General features: G+C 35.4%; 1 protein-coding gene across 1 annotated transcript; it reads left to right on the plus strand.

Moving 5' to 3' along the window:
* The first annotated feature begins 410 nt into the window (after positions 1 to 410).
* On the plus strand, positions 411 to 22,082 carry LOC120334956 (WD repeat-containing protein 81-like). The gene is made up of 28 exons (XM_039402473.2): positions 411 to 1,603; positions 1,849 to 2,009; positions 2,756 to 2,956; positions 3,600 to 3,782; positions 4,799 to 5,000; positions 5,470 to 5,603; positions 5,836 to 6,025; positions 6,441 to 6,541; positions 7,318 to 7,507; positions 7,870 to 8,195; positions 8,489 to 8,623; positions 9,504 to 9,691; positions 10,500 to 10,616; positions 11,166 to 11,284; positions 11,606 to 11,790; positions 12,119 to 12,250; positions 12,723 to 12,861; positions 13,614 to 13,718; positions 13,864 to 14,073; positions 14,854 to 14,952; positions 15,842 to 15,959; positions 16,784 to 16,919; positions 17,098 to 17,215; positions 17,925 to 18,062; positions 18,930 to 19,111; positions 19,647 to 19,830; positions 20,242 to 20,398; positions 21,496 to 22,082. Exons 1-28 carry the CDS (start codon positions 539 to 541, stop codon positions 21,648 to 21,650), a joined length of 5,370 nt encoding a protein of 1,789 aa, XP_039258407.2. The 5' UTR covers positions 411 to 538; the 3' UTR covers positions 21,651 to 22,082.
* The last annotated feature ends 308 nt before the right edge of the window (positions 22,083 to 22,390 follow it).

The raw sequence follows: 22,390 nt of genomic DNA on the forward strand, positions 1-22,390 counted from the left end.
CCACCCTAGGTAGGGTGTTGCCTAGGTAGTTATGCCTCGCTCTCGCCTCAGGTCCATGCATTTAAAACAGACAACTGACTGACTAATCCTATACGCGACTTGTAACTGGACGGAATGTCGTGGTGCACAACATGATTAAGCCGTCTAGGCATCCTGTCGTCTTAGATTTCGAAATTTGTTAAAAACACTAATTTCATTGTTATTCATATTAATAATAATTTGAGGGTACATTTCTCTCAGAGTTAAGTATTATAAAATAAAATCCCGCATTAGTCAATCATAAAACTATTTAAAATAATCGAATTTAACGGAAACATTACTTATTTTTGTTTGGAAATTAAAATCCACCTACTTTTCTAGTAACGTTCCGCTTAATTGCGTAAAGTCCGTTTTTTGCTGCCACATCGTGCAGAATGCTGCAGGGAGCGAGCGGCTGCGGTTTCCTAAGAAGATCTTTAGAATTAGCTGCTAGTTTGCACAGCTGCAAGAGATTGATAATAACAATGATTGGAATCTAGGCTAGCTGGAAGACAAAAAAATGGACCTAAAAGCTGACATTTTCGATGCATTACAGATTCCTGTCGAAAAGCTCGAAATTTGTCGTCAACATGCAGCTATTGCAACTGTTCCAACTAAATGGCTTGAAAAGCTCAGAAGTTGCCAATGCAATTCTGATTTGAGTGTTGATAAGGAAATATGGAAAACGTTTAATAAAGAATCGATGACAAATTATATGCCTGATGATTGGATAAATCTTGTCATTAGTGTATTAAATTGCACTGAATTGGGCATGGACATTGTGAAAGATGCAGAAAAAAGTGAAGTTCCTCACAAACTATTTGACAAGTCATTTATTGGGACTTTTTCAATCATAGCAGAAGAGAATAAAAATGGTTTATTCAAAGATTTGGTTCGTTCAAGTGAGCAGTGTTATTGCGTAGAAGAAGAAAAAGATTTGGATTTCAAGTCTGAGAATAAAACAAAAATTGAACATTGCTGTGAAGTTATTTCAAGAATCCATGGCGTAAGGCTATTAGACTTTACAAAAAATGAATCCAACGGTTCAAAGTTTGACAATGTCGATTCTAGGTTCGCAAATGATTCTCACTTGAGTATGAGCAATGACGAAACATCTCATACGAACTTGAAAAGGGCAATATTTGCTGTTTTGAAAAACAGTAAAATTTTTTTGATCAATAATGATATGAATTTTACTGTGAAAGATGCATTGATGTACAGTCCAGCGCTACTTCCAAGTGAAAGCATCAAAACTCTATTTATATTATACCAAACAAACCAGTTTTTTCACCATTTTCAAGAAAATTGTAACCTCGATTTAAGCTTGTTGCATTGGGGAAATGTTGAACTTGATACAAGGTTGTGGGTAAAAGTTTACTTGACCGAAAAAGTTTTTTTGAAAACACAAGATGGCAGTAAAGATGAAAGTTTCAAAAATAAGTCTAACAGTTCATCTCAGACTCAAAATAGTGCCAGAAAAGCACAAGATAATAATGTCAATAATGACAGCCACAGTGCCGAAATGAAAGAAACTGTCAATGAACATCCTGATCAGAATCAACTTTTTGATTTGCTGGATAAATGGGTAAGTAAATAAAAAAGATGGTAGAAAATAATTCAAATACACAGGATCTAAATTCAGTGTATTCGCCAAAATTTCACTATAAACTACCCTATACCGCTATATGTAATATGTGGGTAATCTCACTTTGTAACAGAAAATATAAGTATGAAAAACATGATGAGATACTCTTAGCATATCTAAGATTTATTCATTATGCATATTTCGATATTAAATTTGACTTTGTCAATGAATCTTTTTTTGTTTAGATCTGTGGTGAACTAAGCAATTTCGACTACTTGATGTTTCTGAATAAACTATCTGGTCGATCAGGAAAAGATCCGAACCACCATCCAGTGTTGCCATGGGTTTCAAACTTTGATTTTGATGATGGAGAATCATGGAGAGACCTTACAAAATCTAAGTACAGGTGGGTATGTTATCACTCGACGATGAAATTTTCGAATGAATTGTATTTAACTATTAAGCATGTACAATTGGTCACGTTTTCAACAATTTTCACACTGTCTTGTAAGGAACTGATATGGAACCTTCCAAGTTATCAAGCATTGGCTCAGGAAGGAGGATGAGGTTAAAGTTGCTAAGCCCATAGAATATGGTGTAATGAAAATTCTCCTTTTATTTACTCCCAGTGTTATATATTTGTCGAGGCTTTTTGCTGATTTCTGTTAGCTTGCCCTGGTTCATAGATATTCCTTGGTTGTATTCAGCATGGTGGTCATGCCCTTATTCCAGCTTATTAGCCTGCCATTATTTTGGAATATGACGGTTTAATTATATTTATGGGACAGTATCAGACCTTTTACTGCCAACCTATAACTCATAGTTGAGCTCACCTATTTATTCAAATTGTCACCCTCTACCAGTAGTAAAAATGAAAATATTCATTAGGTTTGATCTTTCCTGCCTTATTTTGTATATTTACATTTCTTTATTCTGAATATTTATGTTTCATCTACATATTTTCAACATGTTTTTGGAAAAAAACATACTTTCGCCTCATTATCTGTTATTTTTAGCTTATTCTTGGCTACTGGTACCGGTAGTTATTTTCAAGACGGGAGCGTGGCTTAAAAAGTTTTAGAACCACTGCTTCATACTAAATTTAGATTTCACTTCATTTTGTCTATTTCAACTTCTCGAACTTCATTTCAGGCTTAATAAAGGTGATCGTCAACTCGACATTCAGTACACTATGATGCGAGATAGCGCAGATGAGAAAGATACAAAGTCTCGATTTCGTGCTCCGAATCTTCCCCAAGTTCCGCATCATGTCCCAGAGTTCTTATCTGATATTACGTACTATGTTTACATGGCAAGAAGGACATCGAAAGATATTTTATGCAAACTTGTGAGGTATGTGTTTCTATTTTGTTATTTGTTGCTACGTTACTTGGACAGCTATATGCAAGAGACTTGCTGTACACCAACACAAATCTATTTCTATTATGTTTCATCTGACCAAGGTCAGACTTGTTCGAATATGGTCCATGCCATTAATTTTGCACGGGATCCCAAAAAATCTCATTTTTACTAGATTCATTTTACCTTTACAAGGCTTTGGTATTTGGCTGTGTGGCATAGGAAAATTTACAATAGATTCTGACCCACAATGGTGGATTGAAAAACATTTTCTTAACTTTTATCTATGAGCTGAGAAAAAATTTTGGACTGAGATTCTGGCTGCCGACTCCAGATTGATTGTAATTTTAACCCAGACTCTGTAGTTCTGTACTCTCTTGGTAATAAAATTTAGATAATAAAATGCTTATGCGAACCTTTGGTAAGAGACCGCTTATTCAATCTCCCTTTTTATATTTCCTAAAATTTTCTCAATTCCAGCTCCGACTGTCGACTTTATTTGAAATTCAAAATTTCAACTCCCCAGCACCACAGCCATGGAATGTTGGTTTATTACAAATTTATAATGATGCATTCATTTTGATTCATTTTGCTAAAATATGCATTTCAAAAATTAATGTTCATGTCTCCGCAATAGGTCTTACTGGGAACCAAACGAATATCCAGCCAGTATTCAACGCATGCAAGTATGGACACCAGATGAATGCATACCAGAGTTTTATACCGATCCTACGGTATTCAAGTCTATACATGAAGACATGACTGATCTTGCTGTACCTAAGTGGTGCAGAGATGCTGAAGAATTTGTTAAAAAACATAGGTAGGATTTGGAAGTATGGAAACAAGGCTTCTGGAATAATAATTATTCTTCATGATTCAATGCGGATTTGCTTTTATTTTGACATAACTATTGTGACATAACAAGCCTAACTTTTAACTCATGGCAAACGTCATGTTACGGCTAACCGGTTAATTTTACCCGGTTAATGGTTAAAGTGTTTTGTCCAAAATCCCAGGCCTGGTAAGTATATTTGTAAACTTCAGAGGAATTGGCTTCAGAGCAGCTGGTTGCAGAACAGCAAAATTATCTTTATTTAATTTGTCATCCCTTCCTTTTTTATGCTATATTTTCACACTTCTGTCTATGAATAAGTAGCCAATGATAAGATTTAGTGTAATTACTGTATTCTTTCCAGATCAGCATTGCCTATCTAATTCATTACACTTTGCATGAGTTGATAGGCATAGGAATTGAAAACTAGATTTCTAATCTGCAATGCCAATGTAGTCAAGTCCAATGCTCTATCCCAGTGGTTCCCAAACTTTTTTCGAACGACCCAAATTAAAAAAGTAGATTTGTAAAATATCACAACCCAAGGATATACTAAAATACTGAACGAGTAGTACCAAAATTATATGAATAATATAAAACAATACATTTTATAACATTTATTTTCCCAGAAATTACTTTCAAGTGAGAAAACTGTGCATGTTTGCCATTGACAGGTTTTTGAAATTGTGTGGCTTTGCTTAAGCAAAATAAATGGTTCCAAGTTTCTACGCAGACTCATACATGCAATTACTATTAGGGCAACACTTCAATACCTCAATATAAAATAAACAATAAAACTTTCTATAAAAATAAAAATTACTAGCTTTTAGTTTTTGTATTGAATAAAAGCAAGTGACCCAAGAAAATTTCCAGGCGACCAAGTTTCGGGTCGCGACCCATATGTTGAGAATCCATGCTCTAACCGCTAGGTCATCACGCATGTGTCTACTCTTTCATTTTTCATGGAATAATATCAAAACATAAGTTTTGTTTTTATTTTCAAGGGCAATGTTAGAAAGTGAACAAGTTTCTCTGCAACTTCATTATTGGATCGACGTTACATTCGGTTACAAGTTATCGGGGGCAGATGCAGTAGAGGCAAAAAATGTCTGTCTCCCTCTAGTGGATAATCATACAAAACAAACTAACAGAGGAATTGTCCAATTATTCAACGCTCCTCATCCGAAAAGACGCTGTAGAATTCAGGTTAAAGTCAACGTTATAGTTATCCTACGATTTTCCTAGTGAATATTCTATATGATAAATATGGCACCGTAGAAGCATCCACTCTTATTTAATTACATCTATTGATATACTATTTATTGGAAGTTTCTGAATCTTTCCTGTTCAACATTGCCTACACAATATATGGTACTCCTGAGTATGCGTACCAGGTAAGGGTCAGCCCATAATTTTATTCCCATTTTTCTTATTTTAGTTCTATTACGAGTTCATGGACTGTCTGTGTCAGCTAAGTGGATATCCCCCTGTCCATAGGTTTCAGTCCCTTTACACAACTTGATTTAAAGTAGGTGAACAAAATTAGTTACCTCCATATTGGTAAACATACTTTTGGAGCGCCCACTTTATTACGCCCTAGATCAGGGCACTGGATTTGTACCAGAGATAGGTAATCTGTGCTCCAACCATAAACTCAATTGAAAATTATTCACAGGCACCAGAACCTCCTTTCAAAATTAATGTTGTTGATGATGAAAGTTTAATTGATTTCCCACCATCATATGATCCTCTGAAAGAACTTGATGAATTAGAAAAATTATTGAAATTCAAAGCTAAGACATGGAAAAGGTCAGTACTGTAGAGTTTGTTTGTTTTGTACTTGATGAAAAGTTCACTTGAACTCTACGCAGATTTCACATTTACGTCTCATTTAAATTATACTAGATCGCCCTCACACAAACATGAAAACAAATATTTAATAGGGATGCAATATTACTAAAGAGTACTTGGATGCATTATCCCTTTAATCTTTATATATATAATCCATATTCTTACACTTTTTATTTTTTTTAACCTTTAGAACTGATTCTACCAATACACTCAGTAATGCTTTGGAATCATCAAGAAACTCTTTTGCCAGTAGAGGTCAGCATAGGACTATTTTGTCTGACCGAAATGTTGTAACTCTTATTTGTCTGATGATCGAACTCTATCTCCCTCAAGAGGTCAGAACAATGAATAAAGAGGTCTCTCTCGACGAAAGGTTTAAGGTAAATTTACAGTATAAAATTTCTTCTTTTATGCTGTGTTCTTATATAACAGCCAGAAAGGGGCTTTGGATGCTTAGCCTTAGGTTTGGTCTGATCAGGAGTGGCCAATAGCGGTTGCCGGTTGGTGCATCAAACTAAGCATTAGGCCATTGCCATCGCACCTCTGAATCCGTTCTTAGTTTTTGTTTTAGACCAGTGGTTCTCAAACTTTTATGATGCATGGCCTTTTTAGAATTTGTCAGTAACTGTTGTTACTGAGTTCTATACAAAAGGGGACCTGTTCTTATCATTTTGAATCTCACCACTGGATATACCTAATGGGAGATCTGTGCTTTCACATTCGAAAATAGTTGTGTTATACAGTGTTGGATAAATATTTGGTTTCTGGTTTACTTTTATTTGAATTTTGTTTCAGATGTGCATTCAATGTTATAAACTTCACAAGTCTCGACTTTCCTCAGGAATTAACTTTGCAATTCAGTATTTTCTCACGAATTTCAGAAATTCTGAAGAAGAGTAAGTATTACTTTATATCTTTACGTTGGTTTTCATTTCTGAATCTCTATACAGACTTACATGTTGAGATGCTTTATATATATTCTTCCTGTATTCTGCTGTATCCAAAATAGCAGAGTAAAATGTTTTCTTGGCACTTATCAAAAATTTTGACTTTCAGTAAAGCACTAAATAAACACAGAGGCCAGGACTTGCTTTTTTATTTGCTGTATTACATGTGCTGTTTAGATGCAATGTGTGTACCAATATGGAAGTGACTAATTTTTTTCGCCTGCATCATATTGTGTAAAGGAAATGAAACATATGGCCAGGGAATATATTCACTTGGCCAACACAGGCAGTCCCCGAACTCGTAATAGAACTAAAATAAGGAAAATCGGAAAAAAATTATGGCCCAACCCTAACCTGGTACACACACTACGGGAGTACCGTAGAAAGTTACTGAACTAGAGTTGAAAAACCAGAATGTTTACGTTTTGGCATAAAAGCTTTTGAATTTTGTAAAGAGCTTGGAACAGTTAAATGATAGTTCAGTCAGTGCCCATAAGCTCTTCAGAATCCTGTATTTATATTGATTAATATTGTTTTTTTGCAATATTTTTACATTTTGATAAATTACTATTGGACATATATTGATATCGGTTAATATTGTTTATTACAATATTGTTTTATTTTTTAAAAAATCAATAAACACATAAAAAAAGAATCCTAATTAATACAATTCTATGTACAAGTACAATTTTAGTAAAACTCTTAATTAAACTGTTTTTTTTCAGGACCTATCTCCAACTTGCCAAGACTTCAAATTCTTCTCATTGTGTGACAAACTATGCATCTATATTTAAAACTGTTTCTGATAGGGGACTTCCCCCTCCTACACCTGCTCTCTTGTTATCATCGTATGCCCATATTTTACCTTTTCCACCCTACTTTGAAGATCTTTATGAACTTATGGACATTATTCTGGTGAGTGATTCAATTTTTGATCCATTAATTCTGTAAAATTTTGAACTTTAATTTGACATTGTACTTCTGGCAATTCTTATATATGATAGGATTTTTGTAATCATCCTGACGAGAGGAAAACTGATAAGATGGCATAATCATATGGCGTACCACATACTGAACAGTGATCATGTGAACCACCCTTCAATGATAAGAAGTCTAACAATCCTCTTGCACATTACTATTCTTGGGAACCATTGAACCCACCCGCACAGGGTAATCAGAGGTGTGGTGGCTAGTGTATTCCTAATGCTTGAAACTTTGCTCTTGCATTTCTAATGAATCTAAGATGAAAATTTTTTAACCAGATTTCTTTTTTTCAGATGAATACAGATCATTATAACAAACCTCTCAGTGACCAAATATTATCAATAGTTACAAGAAAACTATATGAATTGTTTGAGAAACTTCACGATGCTAGAGAATGTCTCCTCATACTGACACCTCATATTCAACGACTACTATGCCAACCTACTGTGCCTGCAGTCAAGTTTTTACTTCATAATTTTGAAACTTTGTCAAAAGCTATGGGATCGAAGGCAACTTGCAATGAGATTTTCCCTCATATTCTTGTCTTGTATGAAGCATCTATAAATAAACATACAGAGAGAAAGGAAGATAATTTAAGCAGTGAGCCTGAAGTTCTCAGGTAAAGCTTTTTCTAAGTAATTTCTCGAACACTTGCAAAAATTGTGAATTTTTTTTTAATTACGGCATTTCACACCACCTTTCAGAACAATGCTGATTTGTAAGGATATGTTATATATTTTAGTTCTATTATGAGTTCGGGGACTGTCTGTGTTGGCCAAGTAAATATACCCCTGCCCATAGGTTTCAGTCCCTTTACACAACTTGATGTCAAATAGGTGAACAAATTTAGTTATATTCATGGGTTAATGATACTATATAACTTTGAGATTCTACATTGCCATCTTTTTTCAGTGAATCTGACATTTCAAAATCTTTCCCAAATGATGAAACTGGAAGTGATGATGCACAGGCTGGCACAGAAGACATTGAAACTGTCAGTTGGCTCAGTGATGAAGTTGAAGAAATAAATCTTAAGACTAAAATAAGGTTGGCAAGCATATTGCTTTACTCATTACTAGGGCTGGGCATTTCGAATCGAATATTCGAATCGAATAGTAAATTATTCGAATCGGTTCAAAGCGAAATTTCGAATCGCCGCCATCTTGTTTTTTTCCTTTCCGCCAATTGTCGAGGTAAATTTCTAATTTTTTTTTATGGAAGTCATATTTTTCAACGCAATTCTGACATATGACTCATTTCTGTGGTGAGTTATTGATGAAAACGTATTTTTTATTGTGTGTGAACGCTCAGCAATCTGTCTGAGTGATATATTTTACGTTTCTAGTAATTTATGTGTCTGGAGGACCAAATACAAGAAGACAGTTACATACAATTATATATCTCCCAAGTATTCGAGATTCGATTCGATTCGAAAAAAATATTCGATTCGATTCTGAAATCATCAGGTATTCGAAAATGCCCAGCCCTACTCATTACCTGGGAAGATAGGATAGGATTTACATATTTATTTCGGGGGAAGAAAAGCCGATAAGACAACTTAAATATGACTACATCACCAATCCTGCTGTTTTTTGTTAAATCATGAGTTGTGAAGCATCTAGATTTCCAAAAAATATGCCGTTTAGATGATTAGAAATCTAAACTAATTGACAATTTGGAATCCTTGAATATCAATCTATTGCGATTTAGACAACTCCAATGTGGTCCATTCGTTTAATTGTTGAAAAATAATATTTATATTCTCGTAATTCTATCAAATTCAGCTATGAAGTCAATTTTACTTAAGAAAAAGTAAATTTCCTGATTTTTTTAGTTTACTTTCCCAAAATATAACCAGCACTCATTCCATATACTTCATAGAAAACAGAGATTGTATCTCTAGTTGATAATTAACTCACAATTTCAGAAAACCAGAAAATCAATCCAGTGATACGGAATCAAACAATGATGAATTTGATACAACTATTCTGGCAGAATTATATAAGGAATCGTTTCTACTACAATTAAATACAAGACTTGGTTTGAAAGTTTTCATAGAAAATTTACCAAGATGCTTAGCTGATGCTGTGGTTTCATCTGAATTCTCCATTTCAGGTATTGGAGTTTCGACAACTTAAAATAATTTTTGTTAATTGGGTTCCTCGGTCACTGGAATGTTTCATTGGGGTTCCGTTCCAGCAAAAAGATTCAAAACCACTGCAGTTGCCAAAATACAGTTCATATATAGAACATTTGTCGTAATAGTGAATAATTGTAGACTATACGATCATCATTCTTTCTGCTCAAAGCATGGCAGGGGTGGTTTGTAATCACAATGACTCTGGCTCTAGATCAACGGTGTATTGAAATTATGACTCCAGATATAGGAGCAGTGCTTCATTTCTTTTACCCCTGAGCTGAGCTCCACAACCTTAGTTTATGATGTTTTGGTATGACCATTGTCTAATTAGGTGGTTCTCCCACTTTTTAAACTGAGCCCCTATTTTTAGAATTGGCCAAGTCTCGCACCCCACCTCAAAAATAACAATAAGCTCCAAATAACAGATAGTGAAGGCGAAATGTGTTTTATTCAAAAAATACATTGAAAATATGTAAATATCCTAAATAAGACGGGCAAGATCAAATCTAACAAATATTTTTAATTAGCTTCACACCCCCTCAAAAAATTGTGGCACTCCCCCCAGTTTGAGAGCCACTGGTTTAAATAGTTGGCCGAAATGCAGTAATCAACAAAACATCACCACTGGGCCTGACCCTTCATTTTTTCATCTCTCGAGCTGGCTGTTGCCACTACCACAAATCATCAGCGCAAATGTAGTAAGCTTGGCTTCAACTACGGTAAAATGCCACGGCTCCAGCTTTGGCTCTTCAGCTCATTCTAACGATGTCATTTTCATTTTAGTAACAGCAAAACAAAGTATCTGTTGGTTGATGCAAAGAATTGGACCAACTTTGACATCGAAATATATTGTTCGACATTTATTCAGAGTTCTTAGCAGATGTTTTCTCTTCAGTGAAGGTAACATGATCATGCTTTTTGTTCGAGCCAGTAAAAAATATTTCATGATTGTAGGTAACACACAATTTTTCTTGGGAAGGGAGGCTGCAGCAAACCAAAGCATGGACACTCAAAGTCTAATATCTGATTAAGATTTTGAAGGGTCAAGATATTCATTTGTTGAGGCTTTTTGAATCGAATAACAAATTATTAGAATCAGTGGAAAAAAAGTTTCTTTTTTGTCTGCCCTAGGCCTCTAGGTCAAGGTGAATCCCTGCATTTTTTATAAAGCAATATTTTTAAAATGGATTTCTGACATACCGGTACATACAACACTTCTTAGTTGTTCTCTTCTTCAACCCTTCTTAGTAACTCCTCTCACTTACATAACTGAGTGATGAGTTCTATGTTTTGTGTCTTTGATGATAACAATGAAAAATGTCACATATGATTAACTTTAAAAATAAATTCAAATATCTTCTAGATTCGATTTGATGCAGAAATCATCAGGTATCAGAAAATGTCATTCCTACTTATTGATAGTAACTTCAGTTATTTTTATTTTTACAGGTTCAAAACCTTCAAACTCTGACTGCCATAAACCAGTACTAGATTGTTTGATTCATGCTGCATCATTGTTTGGGCCATCTATGCTGACATTGCAATATTTTGCTCATCTTATACATAATGTGAGAATTCTGTTTCTGATATTTTTTGCATTCTTTCCCCAAGCCATAGCGTGATAGTCTCAGTTTTTTTACAAAATTATTTCAAATTTGAAAATATTCCAGTTCATTCTGTTATCTATCATTTGTATATATATATAATAGGAAGGCTAATTTCAGCATCGGACTTGTCCCACACATCTTGTCAGCGGCTGCAATGGCTGCTTACAGAATACTAGAGAAATTATGCCCAAGAGAATTGGAAAGTTTGCGCATGGATGAAATTTTCTAAACTTTATTTGAGATTGACAATATCAAAAGTTAATTAATCCCGATGTATTTTAGATTTCATCCGCTGCTCACCATCCCAAATATGCACCTCGGCATCAGGCTGCAGTTGAGGCTAGTGTTGCCGCGGTGACTCATTTCATAACTTTTCTCACCGACACATCACTCATGGAACAATTGAAAAGACTTTCAAAAGAAATTATCTGCCCGATCTTAGATCTGCTGGCTCGAACTGATGTAAGGTAGGTAGATTTTAGTCATCTCAACTCAGTGGTTTTACCGGATTCCGTGGCCCCCGATTCATATAACGAAATCACGAATACGAGCTAATGTTTAGAACCCTGCCTGAAAATCTGTCCGAGTGAAAAAAGTGACTGCAAAGATTTCAACTGTTATGTCACCTTTAACACTTTGCTGATTGACCAATGTTACAGAAGTAAAACAAGAAACTCTAGGCTCGGGGAAACATACATTGAAGGGGTTGAATTTTTGACAAGATTTGTAATTATGTGCATTGTGCAGGAATTGTACAATGCTGTTTCCCTAACTTATTGATTTTTTGTGTTTCAGTTTCTACGGAGGAGCCGAAGCTCGTAAATCACTTTGCTTAAAAGTAATTCACATGATGGCGCTGTTGCTTATCAGAATAGGGAGAGAGATGTCTCGTCAACATCTTACTCCGCTGTTTCAAACATTTTTTAGGTTTGTGATTTTTTTTACAAAACCATATTCTGTAGGTATCTCGGGGGAGAGTAAATTTGATATGACAATTCAATTGTATGACGAACCACTACTCCTTGTTTATTTACCAATCCATGTCCATCCATATATGTACGGGAATAATTAACCAGTTAGTTGGTTCAGATGAATGGACTTGATGATGGAGGAAGCCATAATCAGCCAGTAGATACCTCTGTACAAGGACGAGGAGTCTAGCAATCCTTATTTGCAATTTTTTTTCTAACGGATTTTAAACCTGTGTAACCATGCGGGGTAATTAGAGTTGCAATGACAAGTGTATTACCAAGCCTTAGCATAGTGCGCCAACCTCCAGGTCTCAATAAGACAACTAATTCAAATTTCAGCAACCTTCCTGAATTTCTATGCTGTGTGTTTTTCTCACCATGACAGTATTCAAAATTATCTGTCAAATTATATTAACTATATATTTCAGCCACTTCTCACATCAACAAATTTCGAGCTCTGAGGTTTCTCATCCAGGCGTGAAATCTCAACAATTGAATCGATCTTTTGATTCAGTAGATTCAGATGCTGTCATCATTCATCATGATATAGATACCAGAACTTTTAAGGTAATACTTGGTTTATAAAGCATGGAATAAACATTTTTTATGGGTTTGAACTAACAGACCTTTTTTTACCTGAAATCCCTTCTACCATTGGATTGAAAAGTTGCTTGGATTTTGGCAGTTTTTAAATTGATAAATATAGGTTATTTTTAAGTATAAGTTTATTTCAACTTCATAATCAGCAATAGACGATAAAATACTTGATAAAAACAAACTAAATAAAACTGATTATAGAATCGGGAAAGCAAACGAAACTTCAAGTAAGGTTTAAAACGTACAGATTTTAGGTGGGAAGGTATTGATTAAAGTAGTAGTACGTGTTCGCTTACCCAAAAGTAACTTTTTAACTTCATGTTTGAGATATTATTCCCATTGCAAATATCTGAGACTTCATGGTAATTGTTTTCTTCCACTAACATTTGCACTATTGAACGGCTGCACCCATGGACATGACACCGAAATATATTCTTGCCCACAGATATTTGAACTCATTCTCATTGTACTCACACACATTTCCACCCATAAAAATTTGTGCTTTTTGAACAATTTAGTTTTGGATGCATTCAGCATTGCTTTTTATTTGGCTGCCTTCCATATAGCCAGACCCCTTAGGATCATAAACTACTATATTATACTATTATTCTGATACTGATATAAATAATATAATTAACAAATATTGCTACTAAATAGGTCAAATTTCAATTCTATACTTTAGAATTGAAGTTTTGTGACGAAGATTTTTTATGTTTTCAAAGGTTGGGAACACTGTTTTGCAAGAGAGTTCCAGTGGAATGAGAAGGCAATTACATAAGTCTTGGTTCAATTATTCACCAACCCCTTCACCTAACAAGGGAATTCAGGTGAAATATACTACCATTTCCAGGTTATCCATAGTTGATTTAAGTAATTCATGTCAAGACGATTGAGAAAACAACTGCATTGCTTAACTGCAAGTTCTCGGAAAAAGAATTGGGAATAAAATTTGTGATGTGTATTTACCTCCAGGAATCAAGATCATTTGACAATGAAAATGCTATTGACAATCTGCAAGAAATTTGGGCGACATTTTGTCCAGAGACTGCTTATTGTTCTTATATCTCATTCACTCGTTTTCTCGGGAATATTTACATGGAGAAAATATTGGGGAAAGATTATGACCATATATGGAAATTGAGCTCCCAACATGAGAAGAGTATGAATGGGGAAAGTGGTCGAGTGAGTGTATTTTATTTTTTAGTATGAGAGAGGAATGCTGGGCTAATCACAATGCGAATATGTTTAAAGTGGTACAGTTCAGGTTGAATATGAAAAAAGCTAACTACTGCAAATCCATGGTACAGGAACCACTTTTCAACAGTTAATGGCGAGGGCCTGAGGCGTCTAGTAATCATTTCATATCTAAATCAAGTATTTGGTGGGAAAAGCTTAAGGGAGGGTGTGATAGTCTGTCTGGTGGCCAGAGCTCACTTTTAGGGTTTAATAAATTAGGGGTTCCCAAACTGGGGTAGGTGTACCCCCTGGGGTACATTTTGAATTTTAAAGAGGTACATTAGATTAAGTATAAGGGAGAAAAATTAATAACTTCTGATCTGCCTTGAAATATTATTTTTTTTATCACTCAATGTTAATAATTTAAAGACCTGAGTTTGACAGCTACTTGGAAAGTCACATTTTGATCAAAGTAGAATCTGCAACAACGACTACAGTAACTAACAAGTTCACAGTCCACATGGTTTATTTTGTCCAATCACAACATGCAGTGCAATTTTAGGGATACAGGAACGAATCTTAAATTGCCCAAAGGGTACCAATAAACAAAGCCTTGATGTGTAGGCAATGCGGAACTTAAGTGATTTGTGCAGTAGCCTTTTACGTTTGGGAAAAATGTGAAATCGCCTTATAAAAAAAACATGACTTGTACAAAGGGAAGATGTAATGCTTTTGCATATTTGATTCACAGTTTTTTCAAAATCTTCCATAACTTTTTGCTTCCAGTTGATGTCAACCTCCCAATCTTATTCAGCACAAAGTAGTTATACTTCTGACATCACAATGGTTGGAAATAAATTGATTGTTGCATCAGAGACTCCACAGGTGATGTAATATTTTGTTTATGGCAGCATTCGCAAAGTGTCATGGTGTCTAATTTTTATATTCAAAATTATAACATTATTTTACATTTTCCTCTACATTCCTCTTTACAAATATTTTCTCATTTGGAAAGATATGAATTAATATTTCTACAATTTGCAAAATGTGACCCAAATCATTTGTTTGCTCAACAAATGGCAAATGTACAAGAACATAAAAGTGTCATTCATTATTTAAGTTATCGAAATACATCTTATTCCATTAAATATATTTAGAATTTATTTTTAATTGAATTCTTTGGTGACACCTATAAATCCTGATGTCTGAAAAAAAAAATCTTAACTCAAACACATAAGGTGAAATGACGAAAAAGAGCATTAACACACCATATACCCATTTGGGGTCGGCGCCTTCTCCCTTATCCCTAGGATAATGCTCAATAACCTCCCAGATTCCTCATTGGCTACACTGTAAATAATTCTGCTTGTCATGAATGAATATCCATGCTTGGTAAGAAAATACAGTTCATTTAATGATGTCACATTTGCACAAGTTGACCTATGGATCGTTTTGTTATATTGTATTCTTCTTCTTGTGAAAATATCGCTTTTCTCTTTTGGATCAATTGTTTTGTAATTTTCTGTGGTTAGTTTTGTAATTTTCTGTGGTTAAAGAGTGCTGTTTTCACAAACAGACTCGTTTTTCAATTTGTAGTTTTGTGTAATGAAGTCATCAAAATTTAAAATTGCGCACCTTGTGGGGGTGCTGCGATTGTATTTCAGCAATCTCATGGCCAGCGAAGATATCTCACATTCGTTTCGCTCTTCATGACCAAATATTTGAGAATTGCTCACTTGTTTTACTGTTCTGAATACTTAAGTATACCTTCTAGATAGAAACAAAATCCAATCTGGAATCTGATGATGATATTATGACTACTCTCCTGACATCTAGTGGTGGCATGAACGCAGAAGGCAAACTTGAAGGAAGTGCAAGAAGAAATTTGCAAGGTTAGAATGGAATTTAATAATTGATAGTATTTCTTTTTCTGTTCATAAATGGTTTGACCATTGTAATTGTAATATAACTTGAGATTTAATGCAGTTATTTGTTTACACCAGGGGTTCTCCAACTTTTTAAGTCTTTTTAAAATTTGTCAAGTCTCGCGCCCCAACACCCAAAAATAGTAAGATAGTAAGGTGAAACTATGTTCTATTCAAAAACATGGATGGAATGTAAATATCCAAAATAAAGAAATTCAAATATCCAAAATAAAGCGATCAAGTTCAAATTGAACAAATATTTTTATTTTGAATTAGCTTCACGCCCCTTCAAAAAGTTGTCTATGCCCTCCTTGTGGGGTCTGGCTCCATCGTTTCAGAATCACTTGTTTACAAACTTGCAATCCAGTGATGATCATTGTACTGTGTTTAAAATCAGACGACAAAAATTGCTGTGCTTGTAGTGTGTTGTTAACTCAACCTGACTCCGTTTACTACCCACCCGAGCCAAAATTTTTGTTGTTAAAATTTTTTTGTCGGTGTTGGGAATCAGAATCAAAATTTTTAACAAACTGGTGAATCAGAATTTTCTTCAACGCAGAAATGGATAGTAAATACAACCCTCCACAACCCTACTTTGAAGGTTGGATTCATGAAGAATTCAGTGTTTCACTAGAATGTTTTCCTCGCATTTTTTTTCACATGAATAACCTTAACTTGAAACCTTAACATGAAATGAAAACAAAAGTGAACACAGCAGTATAGCGCTATGTAAATACTGACGACCTGCTGACAAATGTATCAATATCTAACATAGAATTTTTAAATTTTAGAGTTCCCCTCCTCTCAACTGACAGAGAATTGGTTGGCATATTGGGAACATGAAATCGGACTTCCAGAGAATGACAGACATATCCATTTCAATCAGATTGAACTACAACCCTTTGGTGGCCACAGTGGTGCAGTCAGGTTTGTACCATTGCTATGAACAGCACACACTATTTAGGTATATTTATGCATTCAAAGGTTTTCAAAAGATTTCACAAAGCTACGATTTCTCGAAGCGCAATTAATGAATTGAGATAGGATATTTTATCGTCTAACCTGTTCTGTCGAATGTTCCAGAATTTTTATTTTATTTTGATAGATGTTTATCATGTCATCCATCAGAAGAATGGTTTGCATCGGGTGGAAAAGATAAACTTGTCAAACTTTGGTCTCTTTGGAATAATAATACAACTACTGGAGGAAAGAAAGACAAACAAGTACACTTGTTGTTTGTAACCGACTAGCAGTTACGTGAAACACACTAGACGAGCGAGGAATCCAGCAATCGTCTTGTATATGATTATTCCTCATAAAATTCAAAACCCACGCAGGGTAATCAGAAGGGCGATGACAAGCATATTCCTAACGCCTAGCATTATGCGGCATACCACCAAGCGTACAAAATTATACTATTATGGCTTTTGGATTTGTGCAGTTTCGCCTAAGCTTGAGAGCCACTTTTATTCTCATCTTCCCTGCAGACGGCGGTTCTTTCATGTGATAACTCTTGGCAATCGCACCTTCGCTTTCGAAAAAGAATTCACATTTACTATCAGAAAACAGACTTTAACCAGTATTAGAACGCAACATATAAATTTATTTGTATAGATATATGAAATTCCTTTTTCCAAAAATGAAATTTTGGCAAATGCTAATTCTGATCCAATTTCAACAAAAATAAATCTTAGTGAAATATTGCGACATTTGGAAATTCGTTTTTAATGACTTTTGAGACGTCTGTAAAATTTGTGGCACTTTGTATTCCCCACTAGTCATCAACGCAAGTATAAACCCAGTGTAGTATCGCTTACCTTACGAGGTCGGGGTCTTATGTTTACGATTTTAGATTTAGATGTTTTTTTGATACTTGGCTGTAAACTCATTAGATATTGTCTGATTACAGTACTCATATTTATTTCTATTTAGCCTTCAACAACAAATTCATCATTTATTTATAAAAGTCATAAGAAAACAATAAATTACGTTGGAATTGTGGAGTCTGAACAATACATACTAAGTTGTGATGGAAGTATGCATGTGTGGGATCCATATACTGGCCAACAGGTGAGATCTTGCATCAACCAAAAATGAATGAAGTCTACTAATCCCTATTTCTGAACTAAATCATTGAATGTTGAATACAAAAACTACACAAGTCACTATTTCCTAATTATGACCATGTTTAAAGCCACAGAAACATATGAAGTAACGGCGCTCCCGCAGTATGTGTACCAAGATGGCGGACACCACAACGTAGTACCAGGTTAGGGTTTGGACATAATTTTATTCTAATTTTCCTTATTTTACTTCTATTACTAGTTCGGGGACTAGCCAAGTGACTCTCGGGACTAGCCTAACCCTAAACTGGTACACATACTACGTTCCGGTGTCTGCCATCTTGGTGCACATACTACATGAGTACCAAAGTAACATGATAAAATGCGACTAGTCCCTGTTACCGGGGTGTAAAAAGCACTGGTTGTGTATTTTCAAGCCAATGCAGCAAAGATTTAGAAATTTTCAGAAGGTGGTAGAAAACTTTGAAACAACCCATCCTATTTGTCGATGCCCAATAAATCTGTAATATGGAACAAAATTACAATATGATGTATGATGGGGTGTCTTAAATTTGACCCTGGACCCCCCTGGAGGCCCATAGATGGTTATCTGGGAACCACAAGCGAAGTTATCATTTGCGATATCTTCATTTATTGAAAAAAATTTATTGTGAATTCTGTAACAGCTGTGCGTTTATTATTTTGCTTCCGATTGTTCGCTTTTTCATTATTGAATATGATGAACAAAATAACGAGTGGAAAATAATAAAAACCCAATCTAAGTATTTTTACTCGAAATGAGAGGGGATTGGAACATTGACAAAACGACTCAAATATGGAGTATATATTAACGAATATTTCCCTCTTTGTCTAGGTGAATGTCTACGATAGCACAGATGTTAAATCTGGATTTGCATTAGCTGCAACATTGCCAGCACCTCAACGATATGCTCTGGCGATCACCAATGAAGCGAATGTACGGTTCATTGATTTTAGACGGAAAATTCTTGCGCATGAGTTCAAAACTGTTGCTGGAAATTCTGTCGGGATTGCAAGGTGAGGTTCTCTTATAGAGATTTTATATTACCGGTATATATGTTTGGGAGTAGCGATGACCTAGCGTCACAGCATTATATTTAACTGTGTTCGCATCGCATGTTTCACATTTTGCAAATATTCTGGATCCAGAAGGAGAGGAAATTCAATAACCTGGCTTAATTATATGGCGAACCACGGCCTCTCGTTCATATGGCGAACCACGGCCTCTCGTTCATATGGCGAACCACGGCCTCTCGTTCATATGGCGAACCACGGCCTCTCGTTCATATGGCGAACCACGGCCTCTCGACCGGATACCAGTCCATGTCGGATATGGTATTATTTCGCCAGTTACTATATTTGTTTTCGGAAGCATGGACTTGATGGTGGAGGAAGCTGTAACTGAGCAGAAGTTATGTGAACCACCCTACGGCAGCCGCTCTGTGGTCATTTAGTATAGGGTCGAGGACCCGAAATCTGTTCTGAAGTTTAAATTTTTTTTGTGTTTTAGTAGTATATGCCGTAATATGGCGATTTTCTTTCTTTTATCCAGGGCGATGTGCACCACAAATGATGGTCAATGGGTTGCAATTGGGTTTTCTACAGGAGTTATATCTATATTGGATGTCAGGAAAGGTTTGCTTTCTATGAGACAAGGACATGATGCTGATATATCTACAATGGCTTCAGTATCTGAAAAGCAGTTTTTGACAGCATCTGCAGATCAGACTGTATCTGTGAGTGCTTTTTTGTGCAGCAGTGTTTGCCAACCAAGTAGAAACTTCTAGTTAAAAGGGATCCTTTATATACTGAAAAAAACTTCAATTTATCTTGAGCGAACATAGTGGCTTTATAGAGTCAACAAATACTTTATATTCCATGTCAGAAAAGGAGATTGTCCATGTTGTTAAAGCCTCGTGTTGTAACCGCATAAATGAGATAAACAGTGTTCACCGTCAAGCGTTATGTTACATTGTGCGAGCACACCACTACACCAGATAGTGTAATGATTGTTCGTTGCTCTCTTCCGTTAATTTTTAAGACTGTCCACCCGGTGTTTCTGTCTAGTGTGTACAATAAATATCCCTAAGAAAGGCAATTAGACCTATTCAAAACAACTTGACCATTCAATTATCATACTGTTTCAGCTCTGGGAAGTGCAAGGCAAACCACAACCAATTTTCATATATAAAACTTATCAAGAACCTATTCATGTGATACAAACATTTAATGATGAAATTATTGCTGGATCTGTTGCAAATAGAATTACTGTTCATAGATTACCAGCAGAAAGTGGAAATAGTGGTGAGTACCAAGGCCAAATGGTCGGTGGTTCTTAAACCGCGCCCCCATTTTAGAATCAGTTGAGTTCCACTAACCACCTAAACAATACTTAGCTAACAATTAGCTACAAACAACAGATGGTAAGGCGAATGATATGTTTTATTCAAAAATTCACTGAAAATTTGAGTACATAATGAAGGAATGTAAACAATGAAAAAATGTAAATATCCAAAATAAGGCTGGCTAAATCAAATCTAACAAATATTTTTGTTTATAATTAGCTTCACGCTTCCTCAAAAAACTTGTCTATGCCTTATGTGTGGGGTACATTTGAGAACCACTGGAATAGAGTTTAATTATTTACCCCAAAGAAATATAGGATTCTCATATTCATTCCAAGTCATATAACCTCAGTCATATGGCATGCCACAGCTTCTTGTCCGGTTACCAGTCCATAGTGGAGGAAGCCGTATCTGACCAGCAGTTTCGTGAACCACCCTACGTTAGTGAGGAGTCCGGCAACCTCTTACACAAAATTATATTCGCCACAAATTCAAACCTGCGAATGCATGGTAATCCGTGGTGCAATGGCAAACATATTCCTAGCACTAAGCATGAAGCACCTCGATGCATGATGCGCCAACTGCTGATAAGATGACTTAATTACACGGCGAACTGTGGCATTTTGTCTGGTTACCAGTTCATGTTGAGTGTCAGGATAGTTAACAGTTACCAGTGTCAGATGTATCAAATTTGGTACTCCTGAAGTATGCGTACCAAGATGGCGTACACCGGAACGTGGTATGTGTACCGGGTTAGGGTTAGGCCATAATTTTAGGTATAAATACTACGGGAGTCCCTTGGCTAGTCCCCGAACTCGAAAAAGAATTGTAATGAGGAAAATTGGAATAAAATTATGGCATAACCCTAATCTGGAACACATACTATGTTCTGATGTCCGCCATATTGGTACACATACTTCAGGAGTACCTCAAATTGATAGGATGAGTGTTTCAAGATAATGCAGACAGAAAGAATCCACTTCGTACTTTTGAGGCATTCAAATGTTGTTTAATTTATCAATAAATTCAAAGTGAACACTATTTTCACGTGTTCAGGGATGAATGATCCAAAACAGATATCGGAACCTCGTGCAATGTCAAAATTCAGATCGGATTCATTCAAGGGAGTTTTGACTTCATTTTCAGTGCTCCCAATGAAACGACAACTCTTGGTTGCTTCAGACAATGGGAACATTAAATTAATGGCATGAATAACGCTTCTGCACTATTTTAAATTGAAGTAGTTCATAAATTTAGTGTTGGATTATTCAGTTTCATGGTAATATATCACTACAGATGGGCATTCAGTCAAATACATAACGCATCTTTTTAAGTTGCAAATAGTTTTATCAGCTAATAGCGAAGTATTTCCTTCCCCCTGAATTCGGAAGCACTCCATCAGAAATGAGAAACTGGGGACCATGCTGGTATCAATATTCTAAATAAAAATTGATTATTATAATTGATAATTTTGTTGACCAGCTAAGTCATTTACTATAAAGCTCTGCATCTGAAACAAATAAAATAACTGATCCGATACCCTGTATGTATATGAAAATCCCATCCTGTGATCTTTTCAGCATGAATCCTTGTATTCTAATTACTTAGAGATCTCGTCAAAATCTTGTAATATATATATCACTGTGGTTATGCAATGACTCTTTTGTGTTATGTCTTCGGCCGAAGCCAGGTTTTTTAAAAAAAAAAAATGAAGACTGGGAAACTGTTTAGTTTGAAATTTAGTTCCCATCTATCTTGAATGACTTGTATTTGACTACCCGTTGAATGCAAGGTATTACGTTAACAACAGCATAATGCTCAAATATATTGGCACGCTTGTACCGCAAATCCCGATAGTAATTCGATTACTGGTCGGATTGGCGGACAAGCTTGAAGAAGTAAAATGTTTCCTCTTTAAGGCTTGACTAAACTCTAATTTTTGAATGACGCT

The sequence above is a fragment of the Styela clava genome, chromosome 1 (genome assembly GCF_964204865.1).
Source record: "Styela clava chromosome 1, kaStyClav1.hap1.2, whole genome shotgun sequence".
Lineage (NCBI taxonomy): Eukaryota > Metazoa > Chordata > Ascidiacea > Stolidobranchia > Styelidae > Styela > Styela clava.